This window comes from Hylobates moloch, unplaced genomic scaffold (assembly GCF_009828535.3).
Source record: "Hylobates moloch isolate HMO894 unplaced genomic scaffold, HMol_V3 SCAFFOLD_12, whole genome shotgun sequence".
Classification (NCBI taxonomy): domain Eukaryota; kingdom Metazoa; phylum Chordata; class Mammalia; order Primates; family Hylobatidae; genus Hylobates; species Hylobates moloch.
This window is the reverse complement of record NW_026652287.1, coordinates 52,183,713-52,198,506: the sequence shown is the minus strand read 5'-3', so window position 1 is coordinate 52,198,506 and position 14,794 is coordinate 52,183,713. Positions and strand designations below refer to the sequence as shown.

Below are 14,794 nucleotides of genomic sequence, written 5' to 3'. Positions count from 1 at the left end.
TGCTGGGATTACAGGTGTGAGCCACCGCACCAGCCCTAATTTTGCTTTCTGCTAGCCCTTGGCTCTGCCATGTAATTAATTCCTCAGCTTCAGATCTCTCAGAGTTTCCTGAAAATCTCCCTGGCCCCCTGAAGATCAGACCATAGCACCCCAGCTTCTCCTCAAGACTGACCAATACGGAACTCCAATCACTTGGTGGTGGCCTGATGTGTGTCCATGCTCCCTATCCTTCTGAGACCAGGTATCAACAGGAGATAATCACAGGACTGAGCTCACAGCCCAGAAAGCAAAATGAAGATGTACACACTTGGAGCTGGGTGCGGCGGCTCACACCTCTAATCCCAGCACTTTGGGAGGCAGAGGCAGGAGGATGGCTTGAACCCAGGGGTTTGAGACCAGCCTGGGAAGGATGGAAAAACCCTGTCTCTACAAAAAATTTAAAAGTTAGCCAGGCATGGTGGTGCGTGCCTATAGTCCCAGCTACTTGGGAGGCTGAGGCAGGAAGATCACTTGAGCCCAGGAATTCGAGGTGGCAGTGAGCTGTGATCTTGCCACCGCACTCTAGCCTGAGTAAAAAAGTGAGAAAGTGAGACCCTGTGTTAAAAAAAAAAAAAAAAAGACGTTATGCATTCACTAGTCCAGGTCCTTGGTGGCTTAGAGCATCTAGATGCCTCCACCTTCCGAGGGAGACAGGTAAGTAAGCGAAGCTGCCAATATGAGCCATCTGGAGGGGCTGAGGAACGTGTCTGACCCCACTGGCCTATTCTTCCTGAAGTAACAGAGGCACCTGAACAAGCATTTCCCTTAATAATGTCCTGTTGGAAATACTGGCTCAGCAAGTATAAGGGTTGAATGACATCCTCCCAAATTCATGTCCACCTGCAACCTCAGAACGTGGCCTTCTTTGGAAATAGGGTCTTTGCAGATGCAATCAGTTAAGGATCTTAAGATGAGTTCACCTTGAGATTTAGGGTGAGCCCTAAACCCACGGACTAGTGTCCTTATAAGAGGGGATCGGCTGGGAGTGGCTCATGTCTGTAATCCCAGCACTTTGGGAGGCCGAGTTGGGCGGATCACTTGAGGTCAAGAGTTCAAGACCAGCCTGGCCAACATGGCAAAACCCTGTCTCTACTGAAAATACAAAAATTAGCTGGACGTGGTGGTGCACACCTGTAATCCTAGCTACTTGGGAGGCTGAGGCAGGAGAATGGCTTGAACCTGGGAGGTGGAGGTTGCGGTGAGCCGAGATCACACCATTGTACTCCAGCCTGAGCAACAAGAGCGAAACTTTGTCTTAAAAAAAAAAAAAAAAAAAAAGGCCAGGCAGGGTGGCTCACGCCTGTAATCCTAGCACTTTGGGAGGCTGAGGCAGGTGGATCACAAGGTCAGGAGATCGAGACCATCCTGGCTAACACGGTGAAACCCTGTCTCTACTAAAAAAATACAAAAAATTAGCCGGGCATGGTGGCAGGCACCTGTAGTCCCAGCTACTCGGGAAGCTGAGGCAGAAGAATGGTGTGAACCTGGGAGGTGGAGCTTGCAGTGAGACGAGATCACGCCACTGCACTCCAGCCTGGGCAACAGAGCAAGACTCTGTCTCAAAAAAATAAAAAATAAAATTAGCTGGATGTGGTGGTGCATGCCTATAATCCCAACTACTCAGGAGGCTGAGGCAGGAGAATCGCTTGAACCTGGGAGGCAGAGGTTGCAGTGAGCGAAGATCGCACCTCTGCACTCCAGCCTGGGCAACAGAGCACGACCCTGTCTCAAAAAAAAAAAAAAAAAAGAGGAGATCCAGGAGTGGTGGCCTGCGCCTGTAGTCCCAGCTACTCAGCAGGCTGAAGCAGGAGAATCACTTAAGCCAAAGAGTTAGAGGTTGCAGTGAACTATGATCATAGCATTGCACTCCAGCGTGAACAACATAGCAAGCCCCCATCTCTAAAAAAAAAAAAAATAGGACACAAAGACACACACAACAGGGAGAAAGCCACATGAATACAAAGGCAGAGACTGGAGTGATGTAGCCACGAGCCAAGAACTTCAAGGTTTGCCCAGAGAAAGGCCTGGGAAGGACTCCCTCAGGGCCTCCAGAAGGAACCAGTCCTGTTGACACCTTGATTTTGGACTTCAGGCCCCCACAACTATGACAGGATACATTTCTGTTGTCTGAAGCCCCCCAGTTTGTGGTAACTTATTATGGCAGCCACGGGAAACAAATATGCAGGGATCTGAGGCCAAGCCTCCAAGTGTTGGCCTGTCCCTCAGCTGGTGGCTTGTCCTCAGCCATTTGCCTGCCAGAACCTCACAGGCTGCTGGGCTGGCAGAGAGCTCAGCAGAAAATCTGGCCAGCAGAGAACTTTGTTGAGCCGCTGGAATCCAAGCATTCTGCCCAAGATGGTAGTAGCAAAAGGTGCTCAGTGAAGAAAACAAATGTTGACAAGCATATTTTAAAAATAGCTCTGTGAACAGGGTGGGGCCTCCAGGGGACAACATTCTACTTCCTGAGCTGGGTGCTAATTTTATTATTGGTTAAATCTTCTTTCTTTTCACATACACGTTATATACTTTTTTTTTTTTTTAAGTGACTGAACCTCACTGTCACCCAGGCTGGAGTGCAGCGGCGCAATCATGGCTCACTGCAGCCTCAACCCCCTGAGCTCGAGTGATTCTCCCACCTCAGCCTCCCGAGTAGCTAGGACTATAGGCACATGCCACCAAGGCCAGCTAATTTATTTATTTATTTGAGACTGAGTCTCGCTCTGTCACCCAGGCTGGAATGCAGTGGTGCCATCTCAGCTCACTGCAACCTCCGCCTCCAGGGTTCAAGCGATTCTCCTGCCTCAGTCTCCTGAGTAGCTGGGACTACGGGTGTGCACCACCACAGCCGGCTATTTTTGTTTTTATTTTTTTCTTGAGACGGAGTCTTGCCCTGTTGCCCAGGCTGGAGTGTAGTGGCACGATCTTGGCTCACTGCAACCTCCGCCTCCCGGGTTTAAGCAATTCTCCCTGCCTCAGCCTCCAGAGTAGCTGGGAATACAGGCGCCCACCAACATGCCCGGCTAATTTTTGTATTTTTAGTAGAGACAGGGTTTCACCATGTTGGCTAGGCTGGTCTTGAACTCCTGACGTCAAGTGATCCACCTGCCAGGGCCTCCCAAAGTGCTAGGATGAAAGGCGTGAGCCACTATGCCTGGCCCGACATAATATACTTTTTTTTTTTTTTTTGAGACAGAGTCTTGCTGTTGCCCAGGCTGGAGTGCAATGGCGTGATCTCAGCTCACTGCAACCTCCACCTCCCGGGTTCAAGCGATTCTCCTGCCTCAGCTTCCTGAGTAGCTAGGATTACAGGCGCATGCCACTACGCTCAGCTAATTTTTGTATTCTTTGGTAGAGACAGGGTTTCACCATGTTGGTCATGCTGGTCTTGAACTCCTGACCTCATGATCTGCCCGCCTTGACCTCCCAAAGTGCTGGGATTACAGGTGTGAACCACCGCGCCCGACCGATATACTTTTTATGAAGAAGTATTTCATGTTTAAAGTAAAAAATGCAAATGTACTTTTAAAAGCCCTGTCTTGCAAAACCCAAACAATCGAATGATTCTGATTGTCTCAATAATCCCCTCTTAATGTCTAACTGCCAAAATAGAAGAGACAGACAAAAAAAAACTGTATGACACGTGGGCAGAGGCCTGACTTCAGTATGACGACACCCTCCATCTGGCACCAGTGGTGAGAAATTGGACAATTGGAGAGAGTCTCGAAACAGCTTCCCAGACAGATTTAACATCTGACTCGTCTCAATCTCTCATGATGCCCTCATCTTTCTTTTCCTAGACCCAAGTGAAAAAAAAAAAAAAATCAGCAACAGCTAAATGGTTCTTCTAGCAACTGTTCTTGTTGAGGTACCTTGAGCCAAAATCTCAGCACCACCACTGCTCCCTGCTACAGGGACAAACTTCACAGAGAAGGAACTAAAAAAAAAATTTTTTTTAACAGAAAAACAGGGTCTTGCTCTGTTGCCCAGGCTGGAGTGCAATGGTGCAATCATAGCTCACTGCAGTATTGAACTCCTGGGCTCAAGCAGTTCTCCACCTTAGCCTCCCAACTAGCTGAGACCATTTGCGCACGCCACCACGCCCGGCTAATTTTTAAATTTTTTTTATAGAGATGGGGTTTCGCCATGTTGCCCGAGCTGGTCTCAAACTCCTGGGCTCAAGCAATACTCCTGCCTCATCCACCCAAAGTGTTGGGTGGTGTGAACCACTGCATCCAGCCCCAAATATTTCTTGAACTTTAGTCTGACTGGCAGAGAAACAAGTCTAATGTTTAATCCCTACCCTACAAGCCAGAACACCTAAGAGAGGGGTAGGAAGCATGGAAGCGATGTTCAAAAGGATCTCTTGTGCTGTTTTTTACCTATCAGATGGGACAGACCACAAAACTTGATAGTAAGATAACTGAGCTGGCCGCAGGAGAGGAAATCAGGCTTTCCAACTTCACAGTTGAGAGGAGGAAGAGGAATATGCCCTTTGACTTGGCCCTTTTTTTTTTTTTGAGACAGGGTCTAGCTCTGTCGTCCAGGCTGGAGAGGAGTGCAGTGGCGTGATTATAGCTCACTGCAGCCTTGAACTCCTTGGTTCAAGCAATCCTCCCACCTCAGCCTCCTGAGTAACTGTGGACTACAGGCACGGCCGGCAAGACACGGGGGTCTGAAGTGTCTGAGCACGGTTGGAGCCCAAATACGTTCACTGTGTATTTAGTACATGCTGATGCATGCATCTATCCATTGCAGCTCTGTTTGTAAAAGCTAAATATGGGCTGCAGTGGCCGGGCGCGGTGGCTCACGCCTGTAATCCCAGCACTTTGGGAGGCCGAGGCAGGCTGATCACAGGGTCAGGGGATCGAGACCATCCTGGCTAACACGGTGAAACCCCGTCTCTACTAAAAAAATTAGCCGGGCATAGTGGTGGGCGCCTGTAGTCCCAGCTACTCGGGAGGCTGAAGCAGGAGAATGGCGTGAACTCGGGAGGCGGAGCTTCCAGTGAGCCAAGGTGGCGCCACTGCACTCCAGCCTGGGCGACAGAGCAAGACTCTGTCTCAAAAAAAACCCAAAAACTATATACTCAATGATCTTGTCAAAGTTTATACACATGTACATATATAACACACACGAAATATGTGTATATAAAATATGTATATAAACATATGAATATAGGTACATGTACATATGTGTACAACACCCACACCCACACACATATACATACATATATACATACACGCCCATATATGTTTTAAATGACTCCTATTGAAGTTGGACAGAAAACCCAACTGGCTTCAGTTTCCACAGGAGAAGCTGAAGGTGACATGACCCTCTGAAACATTGTGGTACCGTCTTTGCAGGGAGAGGTGGGAGGGGGTAAGAAATGCTCCGCGAGCCTTACAGGAAATGGCACGTTATTGCTTTTCAACAACAAAGCCACTGTCCTCCTTCTATGCTGCATGCTTGCAAATCAGACTCAAAGGAACTAAAAAGTTCCAGAAGAATCATTCCTAGCACTACGCCAGGCTCGTTTTGCAGGTTAGCTTTAAACAGCTGAAACATTAGTTTGCCTCACTCTATAAAGAGTGTTTCCTTACTCTTTATCGGCTTCAAGGGCCCAAGGAGTGTCGGAGAGGGGTCCCGGGTCTGCAAGAGCTGGGAGCCCCGGCCCCGGCAACTCCCTCTCCGGCATCCTGCAGGAGGCACCCAAGATGATGAGCCCCCCTTCTCTGGCAGCGTCTCCACCGCCAGCCCGCCCCAGGACTCCGAGACACACGCTTGGCAGAGGGGCCGTCCCTTCCAGCTAAGCCTTTCCGGACCCAGTCAAAGTCACGACTCCTGCCAATCTCTCTGAGATAAACATAACAGATGGGCCCAAACGCAGTGGGTCCACAGCAGAGGGTCAGCGATGCCCAGGATGGAATAGGCTCTGCCTGTAGCATTCAAGTGGTTTAGATCTGTGGCTGGTAAAATGGGGATGATTCTGGTTTCGTCTGACCGATGGGATTATTCTAAGGTAAGGAAATCACTTTATAGACTGTCAAGCACTGTTAGAAATGAACACTGGGGTAAGCTTTTGTTTGGGGAGGGGAGGGTGCAGCGATCCTGAGATACCATGGCTTGGGGGACTATTGAAGGACCTCGGGGATTCGGGGGGATTATTACAGAGAGTGTGCGAACACAGGTGCACGTGGAAGAAAGCCCAAGGTGGGAGGGGGTAAGACGGGGAGAAAGGGGGGAGACAGAGGTGTGGGGCTGCCAGGGGCAGAGGGCAGGTGCCAGGGGGAAGGTCCCTGAGAAGAGAGACCCGGGTTGCTGGGGGAGTGGGCACGAGAGTAGCGAGCAGATACCCGGATATGAGGAAAGGCAGTGGGGGACGGGACCAGGTCCAGGTGTGAGTTGCCAGGCCGTGAGTTAGGAGTCACAGGCTCAGGTGTTGGTGTGGGGGTGTCATCGACAAGGACAGTCTCAGGTGATGTGGGGGGTGTTCGTGAGTGGGGGCGCGGTGTCAGGTGTGTGAGGGGGATGTCAGACCCAGCTGTGCGGGGCGCCGGGGACAAGGCCCCAGGGGTGTGGGAGATGTCAGCAAGGACAGTCTGAGATGTATGGGAGATGTCAACGAAAAGGGACGTGGTGTCAGGCGTGCGTGGACTGCGGGTGAGGGGCTCAAACCTGGATGCAGTAGCCCCCAGGGGGCAGTAGACGTGGAGTATGGGGTTGGGGGAGGTCTTTAACCTCTTCCTGCCCTCGCGACGCTACTGTCACGCCCCGCCTCGTCCGCCCCTCGCCCCGGGATCCATGACAGGACCCGTGCCTCACCTCAGTTCAGCCCGACAGGCGCGGGCCGCTGACGCTTGGGCCCCCCCGGCGCCCCGCGCGCCCCCTCACCGGCCCGGACGCGTCGCCGCCGCCGCCACCTCCAGCCGCCACGGCCCCGCCTCGCGCGCCCCCAGAGCGCGCCACGGGAGGGGTCCACACCACGCCCCGATTGGCTGCTCCCTGGCCAGTCAGCGCTGGAAGCGACAGTGATTGGCAAGTATGAAGCGGATGGGCAGCCCCTGAAGCCAATCGGTGATTGACAGAGGTGGGACTATTGGGAGAGGCCTGGGGTGCCTGGGTGGTCCCTCAGGGTACGAGGCGCTGGGAGGCCAGGGCCTGGAGGCAGGCGAGGATTGGAATCTTGGCAGAAAACAGGCAGAACTATCGGCCAATCGCTGGGGACCAAGGGCGGGGCTACGAGGAAACTGGCGCAACCGGTGGGGCAGAGGCGAGAGGAACGGAGGGCGTAGCCTAGGGGGAGACGGGGATTGGCTGCAAAGCCGAAGACTGGCAGGCCCTGCGGCCAGTCGCAGCGGCCGTGGGCGGTACGCCCCCAGGAAGGGCTGGAGCGTTCAAGGTGCAGTCTGACCCGGAGCGCGGCAACCCGACGTGGCCTCGGGCGCCTGGCGCAGGATCCCCTGAGGCTCTCGTGTAGAGCCCGCCCTCTGGCCACCCAGCACAGAAGCGGCTGTGAACTTGGACCATCAAGGCTGAAGGACTCCTGAATAACTCTCCATCCCCTTACTCCCCACTAATCCCCTGCCGACGACACGGAGAGGGCAGATTCGCTGGAGGTCATTCTGAGCTGCCCTCTGCATCTTGAGGTGGTGTGAAGACATGGAAATAAGGGGCGGAATCCTACTGAAACGCGCTGCGTGGTTTTCTGAGTGTCTGACCTCTCTGCGTCCCAGCTTTCCCCGCCACGGTATCCAGTGACATCCCTGTTGGGCCTTCTCCCTGCTAAGTCTTTTTTTGAATTAACTGAATCTTAACCACAATCCCATGAGGTCAAAGCGACCACTGGCTCCTTTTACAGAAACCAGAGCACAGAGAGGTCAAGCTCCTTACCCAAGGTTACACAGCACTTTGGTTGCTAAACCAGAGAATGAAACTACAGCAGCCTTCTTTTTGGAAAGAGAGTGTCAGAGAAGAGCCACTGGGGGCCTCCGAGACCTGGGTCTGAATCCTTGTCCAATCACCGGCCCACCACACAACCTTGGGCAAAGCCCTTGTGAGCCTCACCTGTTTCATTTGGAAAAGGCGGGGGAAAATGATTCCTACGCCTTGATCTTTCCTCTCTGGGGTTGCTTCCCTGGGAAAATTTATAACCCAGCTCTCATTTTAATTACCTGGTGAAAGCATTTGACCCTGAGCAGGTCATGTGCGGCCTGTGTCCCTCAGCTCCTCTGTGAAGTGCGGTTAACGGGGTTGCTTTGCAGAAAAATGACGGCAGTTTAGGGAGACACCTGCCATCCCAGGCATGACCGTGTCATCGGCACCTCCCCCGAGGCCACTCTGTTCTCTGACTCACCCTTCATCTTCAGGACGGAGAGGGCTACAAATGTTTTCAGATACCAGCTCTTATTTCCTGTAGGTGCTGGCCAGGGTTGGTGGAGATCAAGTTCAGAGCCAGGGAATCCTGGGAGGGAGCAAGGCTGAAACCAACCTTAGAAAGGGCTCACATTTCAGGGCTGCGCAAGCCCCTGCTAAGTGTGTGATCCACAAGTTTCGAATGGGGAGGATGTGACGGGAAATCACTAGCTCAAGGCCATCATCAAACTCCTGATATTCTCATGATATGCCTACCTGGACCTCCTCTCCCATACCTCCCACCTATGGTTTGCTTCCTGGCAACTTCCAGGATCTGGCCTCCATTCTACCCTCCAGAGAAGAGGAGGAAGCTGAGGTCAGTTAAACATCAATTGGGTGCTAGGTCCCCGCTGGGCTTTCTCCACTACCATCTCCCCACCTCACTTCCAGGTGGAGGTGACAGTGCCCACTTAGCAGATGAGAAAACTGAGCCTATGGTGGAGAATATTCCTTGGTGGAAGGACTCAGGGCTGAGTTTGAATCCCTGCTCTTTTTAACATAAGTAATGGCCAGTGACAGCCACAGGACCTTCAGCAAATAACACAAGCTCCCCACTTCAGTTTCCCGGCTATCTCCTAGGGCTAATGTGAGCATTGATGAAATGGAAGCAAAACACTTACAATGGCTTCGTCCACAGTAAGCACTCACGGAAGGCTGGTGATGATATATTGTTCTTCTCTGGGCCTGTTTCCCTCTCTGTAAATAGCGCTTCATGGACATAGACCAACTATGGGCGTGGCTTGCCATACCAAGAGGGAGATATCTATGCCGAGGAGCCCCCACTCCCAGTGCCCACCTGCCAGGCCCTGGGAGGGGGAGGTAACAAAGCTCCTGGAAGGTCCCACAGTGCCTCCAGGGACAGAGCCGACTAAGGCAAAGGTCAGGCTCTGGCCCAGCCTGGGGCTGCCTCTCTAGCTTCTGCTCGTTCTTTAGCAGGCTGGCACCAGCCAACCTCCCTACCACCTTCCAGCAATGGCAGGCAAAGCACCTTGGCAATAGCAATGGACACCCCCACCGTGGGCACTCATGTGAGCCCAGCTAGGGTGCCCAGGATCTCGGCTCTTCTGCTTTGGCTGGCTAGCCCTGGACAGGACACTGCCTCTTCGCCCTCCAGTCCCTCTACCTCTTGGGGATCCCAGGAATCATCTGTGAGCCAGGCCCTGGCACAGCGTCCAGGCCTAATCACCTGAGGCCAGAAGGCCTTTTGCCCAAGGTCAGGTTAACAGCCTTGGAAAAAGATGAGGGGCCCGGAGGCAGGCCGAGCTGTGGTCTCATCCCACCGCAGCCCCTCAAATGCCCGTGAGTCTATTTCCTATCTGAAAAATGGGGTTTTGTCCAGCCTCTGGGAGATGTATGTTCACAACAGAAAAAAAATCTGTTGTTCCTTTCCCAGGAGCCCGAGCCCAAGCCCATCTCTGGCTGGAGGGAGACATCCTGAACACAGCAGTGACAACAACCAAGCCTGGCTGGGGTCAGAGTGGCCTCATTCACCTCCCAAGGCTCAGATAAGTCAGGTCACTTCACCAAGAGCCCACAGCAGCAGAGGCGTGGCCTGAACACGTTTGCACCATCCTTGCAGCAGGCTCCCCCTCAGCCCAGGTCTCGATGTCATCAAGGAGGACAGCAAAAGCTACTTAAGAAAAGGCCAGGGCCGGGCACGGTGGCTCACGCCTGTAATCCTAGCACTTTGGGAGGCCGAGGCGGGCGGATCACGAGGTCAGGAGATCAAGACCATCCTGGCTAACAAGGTGAAACCCCGTCTCTACTAAAAATACAAAAAAATTAGCCGGGAGTGGTGGCAGGCGCCTGTAGTCCCAGCTACTCAGGAGGCTGAGGCAGGAGAATGGTGTGAACCTGGGAGGCAGAGCTTGCAGTGAGCTGAGATGGTGCCACTGCACTCCAGCCTGGGTGACAGAGCGAGACTCCGGCTCAAAAAAAAAAAAAAAAAAGAGGCCGGGTGCAGTGGCTCATGCCTGTAATCCCAGCACTCTGAGAGGCTGAAGTGGGTCAATCACCTGAGGTCAGGAGTTGGAGACCAGCCTGGCCAACGTGGCAAAATCCCATCTATACTAAAAATACAAAAATTAGCCGGGCATGTGGCACGTGCCTGTAGTCCCAGCTACTCGGGAGCCTGAGGCAGGAGGATGGCTTGAACCAAGAAGGCAGAGGTTGCAGTGAGCCGAGATCGCGCCACTGCACTCCAGCCTCGGCGACAGAAAAGGGAAGGGGACAGGGATGGGGGATGGGGGCTGGGGGGAGTTATGTGCTGGACATCCCCTGAACCAGGCCTTGCTAGGGGCTGTGGCCCTCCAGTGTGCCAGATCTAGCCTGAGTTCAGATGAGAAGGCTGAGGCTCACAGAGGGGAGGTGATATGCCTGAAGTGGCCGAGGGGGGATGGAAAGCCAGGCCATAACCCCAGGGAAATGTGAGATCTTTGGTGAGGGGCCCCCACCCAACCTAAGGCTGTCCAAACATGCTAGCTGCATCTACTGAAGACACCCACTCCTTAGGCTAAGGTGGGAGGGACTGATAAGGCAGAACCACTCCTTCCTGAAGAAGCCTGCAGCTTGGCCCAGGCCCAGGGGAGGACGCTGGGGCTACCTGGCAGAGACCTCTAGTGCCTGTCAGTTTATTCAGGTGAATGTTCAAAAACACTGACAGGAAGCTGAAGGTGCAGCAAGTGGGGACAGGGGCCTCCCTGCAGAGAGCCAGCTGATGGTGGGGGCAAGACAAACAGGAGAGTTCACAAATGAGGTGACCTCAGATGGGGCCCAGTGTCAGAGCCAGAGCATGTGGGGTGATGAGATGGGGGTCTCTCCCGGTGGAGGCAACGTGAGCTGAAACCTCATGTGCTAGGAGGAGCCAGCCATGGTGAGGGCCAAGGGAAGGGAACTTCTAGGCAGAGGGCGTGGCTTGTCACATGGGGGCTTGTGCAAAGACCCTGGGGTGGGGGAATAGGGAGTGAGTGCAGTGGAAAGACGGAAATGGGCAAGGCCTGGGCCACACTGGGTCTGCAGGGCATGAAGTGCGTTTTTTCTTTTTGAGACAAGCTCTTGATCCATCACCCAGGCTGGAGTGCAGTGGTGCCATCCTCACTGCAGCCTTGATTCCTGGGATCAAGTGATCTTCCTGCCTTAGCCCAAGTTGCTGGGACCACAGGCAGGTTTGGTGTCATGTAGAAGGCAAAGGGGAGCCATGGGCAGACTGAGAGCAAAGCTGGAGTGGGAATGACAGGGCCAGCACTGCAGGCCGTCCTCGAAATAGCCCAGGAGCACCTACCCCGCCACATGACAGATGAACAAATGCTTGAGAAGGGCCCAAGGTCACACTGGCCCAGAATTTAAGTCAGGGCAGTCTGGGGCAGATTCAAGATCTTTCTCCCACATCCTGGGCGTCTCCAGGGAGGAGGGACAGGGCGGGGTGACTGGGTCAGAGGTTTGGGCCAGCCCTGCTGAGCTGAGAGCACCCTTTCCTGCTGGGGGCAGGGGAGACGGGGACACCACGGAGAGGTGCAGCCAGGGTGACACTCCTCAGCTGTTTGCATCAGCTGGATTCCACGGAAGCTGGGGGCCTGCTGGGAAAGGAGTGTCGCTGAGGTCAAGGACTGAGCCCAGGCCATCCTGGGGCTCGGGGAGGCACATGACAAGCAGGGGCGAGGGTCCAAGAGGGGAGCGGCCTCCAAGGTGTGGGCAGGAAGGCTGGGGCACACACCAGTGGTCACGAGGCTGCCCGGACCCCCGTCAGGCCACAAGGGATGCACAAGCCACCTAGTGACCATGGTGTGACCTCTGAGTGTGACTTCAGAGCAGAAGAGCTGGGGTCTGTAGGGCCACAGCTGTCTGGGCACCCCCAGAATGCTTGGGGTGGGGTGGTCACTGAGGGCAACAATGATGATGTCTTTTTGTTGTTGTTGTTGAGACAGAGTCTTGCTCTGTTGCCCAGGCTGGAGTGCAGTGGTGTGATCTCAGCTCACTGCAACCTCTGCCGCCCAGGTTCAAGCACTTCTCCTGTCTCGGCCTCCCAGGTAACTGGAATTACAGGCACACGTCACCACACTGGGCTGATTTCTGTAATTTTTTTTAGTAGAGATGGGGTTTCACCATATTGGCAAGGCTGGTCTCCAACTCCTGACCTCAGGTGACTCGCCCACCTCAGCCTCCCAAAGTGCTGGGATTACAGGCGTGAGCCACCGTGCCCAGCTGATGTCTATCTTATAGATGGGGAAATCGAGGCTCAGAGACAAGAGGTTGGCTAACTAGGACACCCAGCCTAAGACAACTGGACACCCCCCCTGTGCTCAGCCTGGTCCAACACCTCTCAGAGGGCGATCTATCACTGCCCCACTCCTCACTTTAGGAGGAGCATATTGAGGCTCGGAGAGGTTCTTTCACTTGCTCAAGGCTGCAGAGCTGAGCAGGGGATGAACGTGGAGCCCTCCGGCCCTGCAGGTGGTACACATCAGAAATAGTGATCCTGACCATGGCTTCAGCGCCTGCCTGTCTGAGGGTGACAGTGGATCCTAGATCCCAGGCTGTTCCCAAAACCCCTTTGCTATCCTCAGTGACTCCATGGCCCCCCCCCCCCACCAAAATGTTTGTCTCTCCCCCACACTCTGAGGCCACTGGCTGCGGCCCCCCATGCTCAGCCAAGCTATGGAAGAGACCCTTCCGCTGTTCACTCAATGATCTTTTATTATCAGGTACCCTGGCTGGCCCAGGACCCAGAGACAGACAAGCTGGGGCCAAGCAGGGCGGGGCATCTGAGACCCATTTTACAGGTGAGAAAAACAAGGAGCAGAGGCCTGCATGAAATTGCAGTAAGCAGCAAGCGCCGGGGGGCCCAACCCCACTGGAATCACCTGCCCTGCCCTGAGCCTGGCCCACAGTGGCTGCCACATTTCAGACAGGGCAGTGAGTGATGGGACGTGCCCTTTGCCCCTTCTGGTAGGGCATGGGGCTAGGGGGAAGGAGCAGGACAGTAACATCCGTGCTGCTGGCTGGGACCCAGGAGTGGCTGGGACGTGGGGGCTGCTTTCTTCTGTGTAGAGGCCTCCCTACAAGGCTCCCCCTCCCCCGACCCTTTACCTAGGGCCTGCCAGAAAACACTTCTCACTGTGAAGGGGACAGAACTAATGGGGGACAGTGGAGGACATGGATCTACCCCCATTCCTGAGTCACACGACTCACCCAGAGTCACGGCCCAGACTGGGCCTGGGGTCATGGCGCCAGGTTGCCCCTCTGGCCTGTCCACAGCTCTCGGAGCTCGACATGACAACCCAGGTCCCGCAGGGCGGCCTTGGCCACGTCCTCACAGTCACGGTGGGCAGATCGGGCCTGCATGATGAGTGCCTCAGCCCCCAGGTCCAGGATGGGCTTCGAGAAGGCCTGGCTGTGGGCCACCAAGTTTCGGATCAGCATGCAAGCCTGTTTCTGTAGGAGAGAGCAGCTGTGAGCTGCCAGATGGGGCTTTGGGGTGGGGTCCACTCTGACCTCAGGGTCTTCATCATAATAAGATGGATGTGATCATAACCACAGCTGACATCCAGCAGCTGCCTATATTGTATCAAGCTAGACCCATCTCTCCACTTTACCCTCTTGGCAGCCCCAGAAGGCGTGGCTAACTCCCAGGCAAGGAAACAGGCTCAGGGAAGCTCCAGGATCTATCCTATGGCTTTGAACTCTCAGCCTCAGAGTTGGTGAGTCTGAGGTCCCCCGAGGCTGGCACAGAGCCAAGGAAGGGGCCCTAGGGCAAGGGGGCAGTGAGGCCACGGGAAGAGAGTGGTTGTGCACAGGCGCCTGTCAATTACATCCCTACCCATTCGGTGGACATTTGTGCCCTGTGCACCTGCTGTGGGTGGGTGCGGGGCACTGCCTGGAAGCCTCCCAGGGTGGCTCCCACCCCCAGCAGGAGAGCAGATGGGAAGCGCATGCAGAGTGGGGAGCTGCTGGCCAGGGTGGCCAGAAGTGGACAAGGGGACAGACCAGGTAAGGGACAGTGTCCCAGAGTAAGAGCCAGCGAGAGCAAAGGCCCCCTGTGGGTCCCAGCCTGGTGTGTCCAAGAATCCTATGCTGGGAGTGAGGAGGCAAGGAGGGCCCCGGGGGCTGCAGGGAGGAGTCTGGGTTCAGCCAGGGAGGTGTGGACAGGGTGTCCCACACCCACAACTCAGACAGCAGCCCAAGGATGGGGCAAGAACCTTTCTGAAACCCCAGGCAGATCCCCATCCACACTTCCCCAACTTCTTCCTCCCCAGATCTCTCTATAGGGACTTTTAAAAAAGGAGATTAAGGGCGCAGTGGCTCACACCTGTAATCTCAGCATTTTGGGAGGTGGAGGTAGGTGGAT

At 54.5% G+C, this 14,794-nt stretch overlaps 1 protein-coding gene across 6 annotated transcripts in view; it reads right to left on the bottom strand.

Annotated features, from left to right (window-relative positions):
• Positions 1–14,794, bottom strand: part of ARMC6 (armadillo repeat containing 6) — a 66,199-nt gene that overhangs the window by 25,722 nt on the left and 25,683 nt on the right. For 5 of the 6 annotated variants that reach the window (XM_032170201.2, XM_032170205.2, XM_058424593.1 and 2 more), the window contains one exon: positions 13,124–13,881. In XM_032170201.2, the coding sequence (XP_032026092.1) occupies positions 13,669–13,881 (213 nt within the window). In that variant the 3' untranslated portion in view covers positions 13,124–13,668. Of the gene's footprint in view, positions 1–13,123; positions 13,882–14,794 lie in introns of those variants that run through there. The other variant, XM_058424592.1, reaches the window with a different exon arrangement.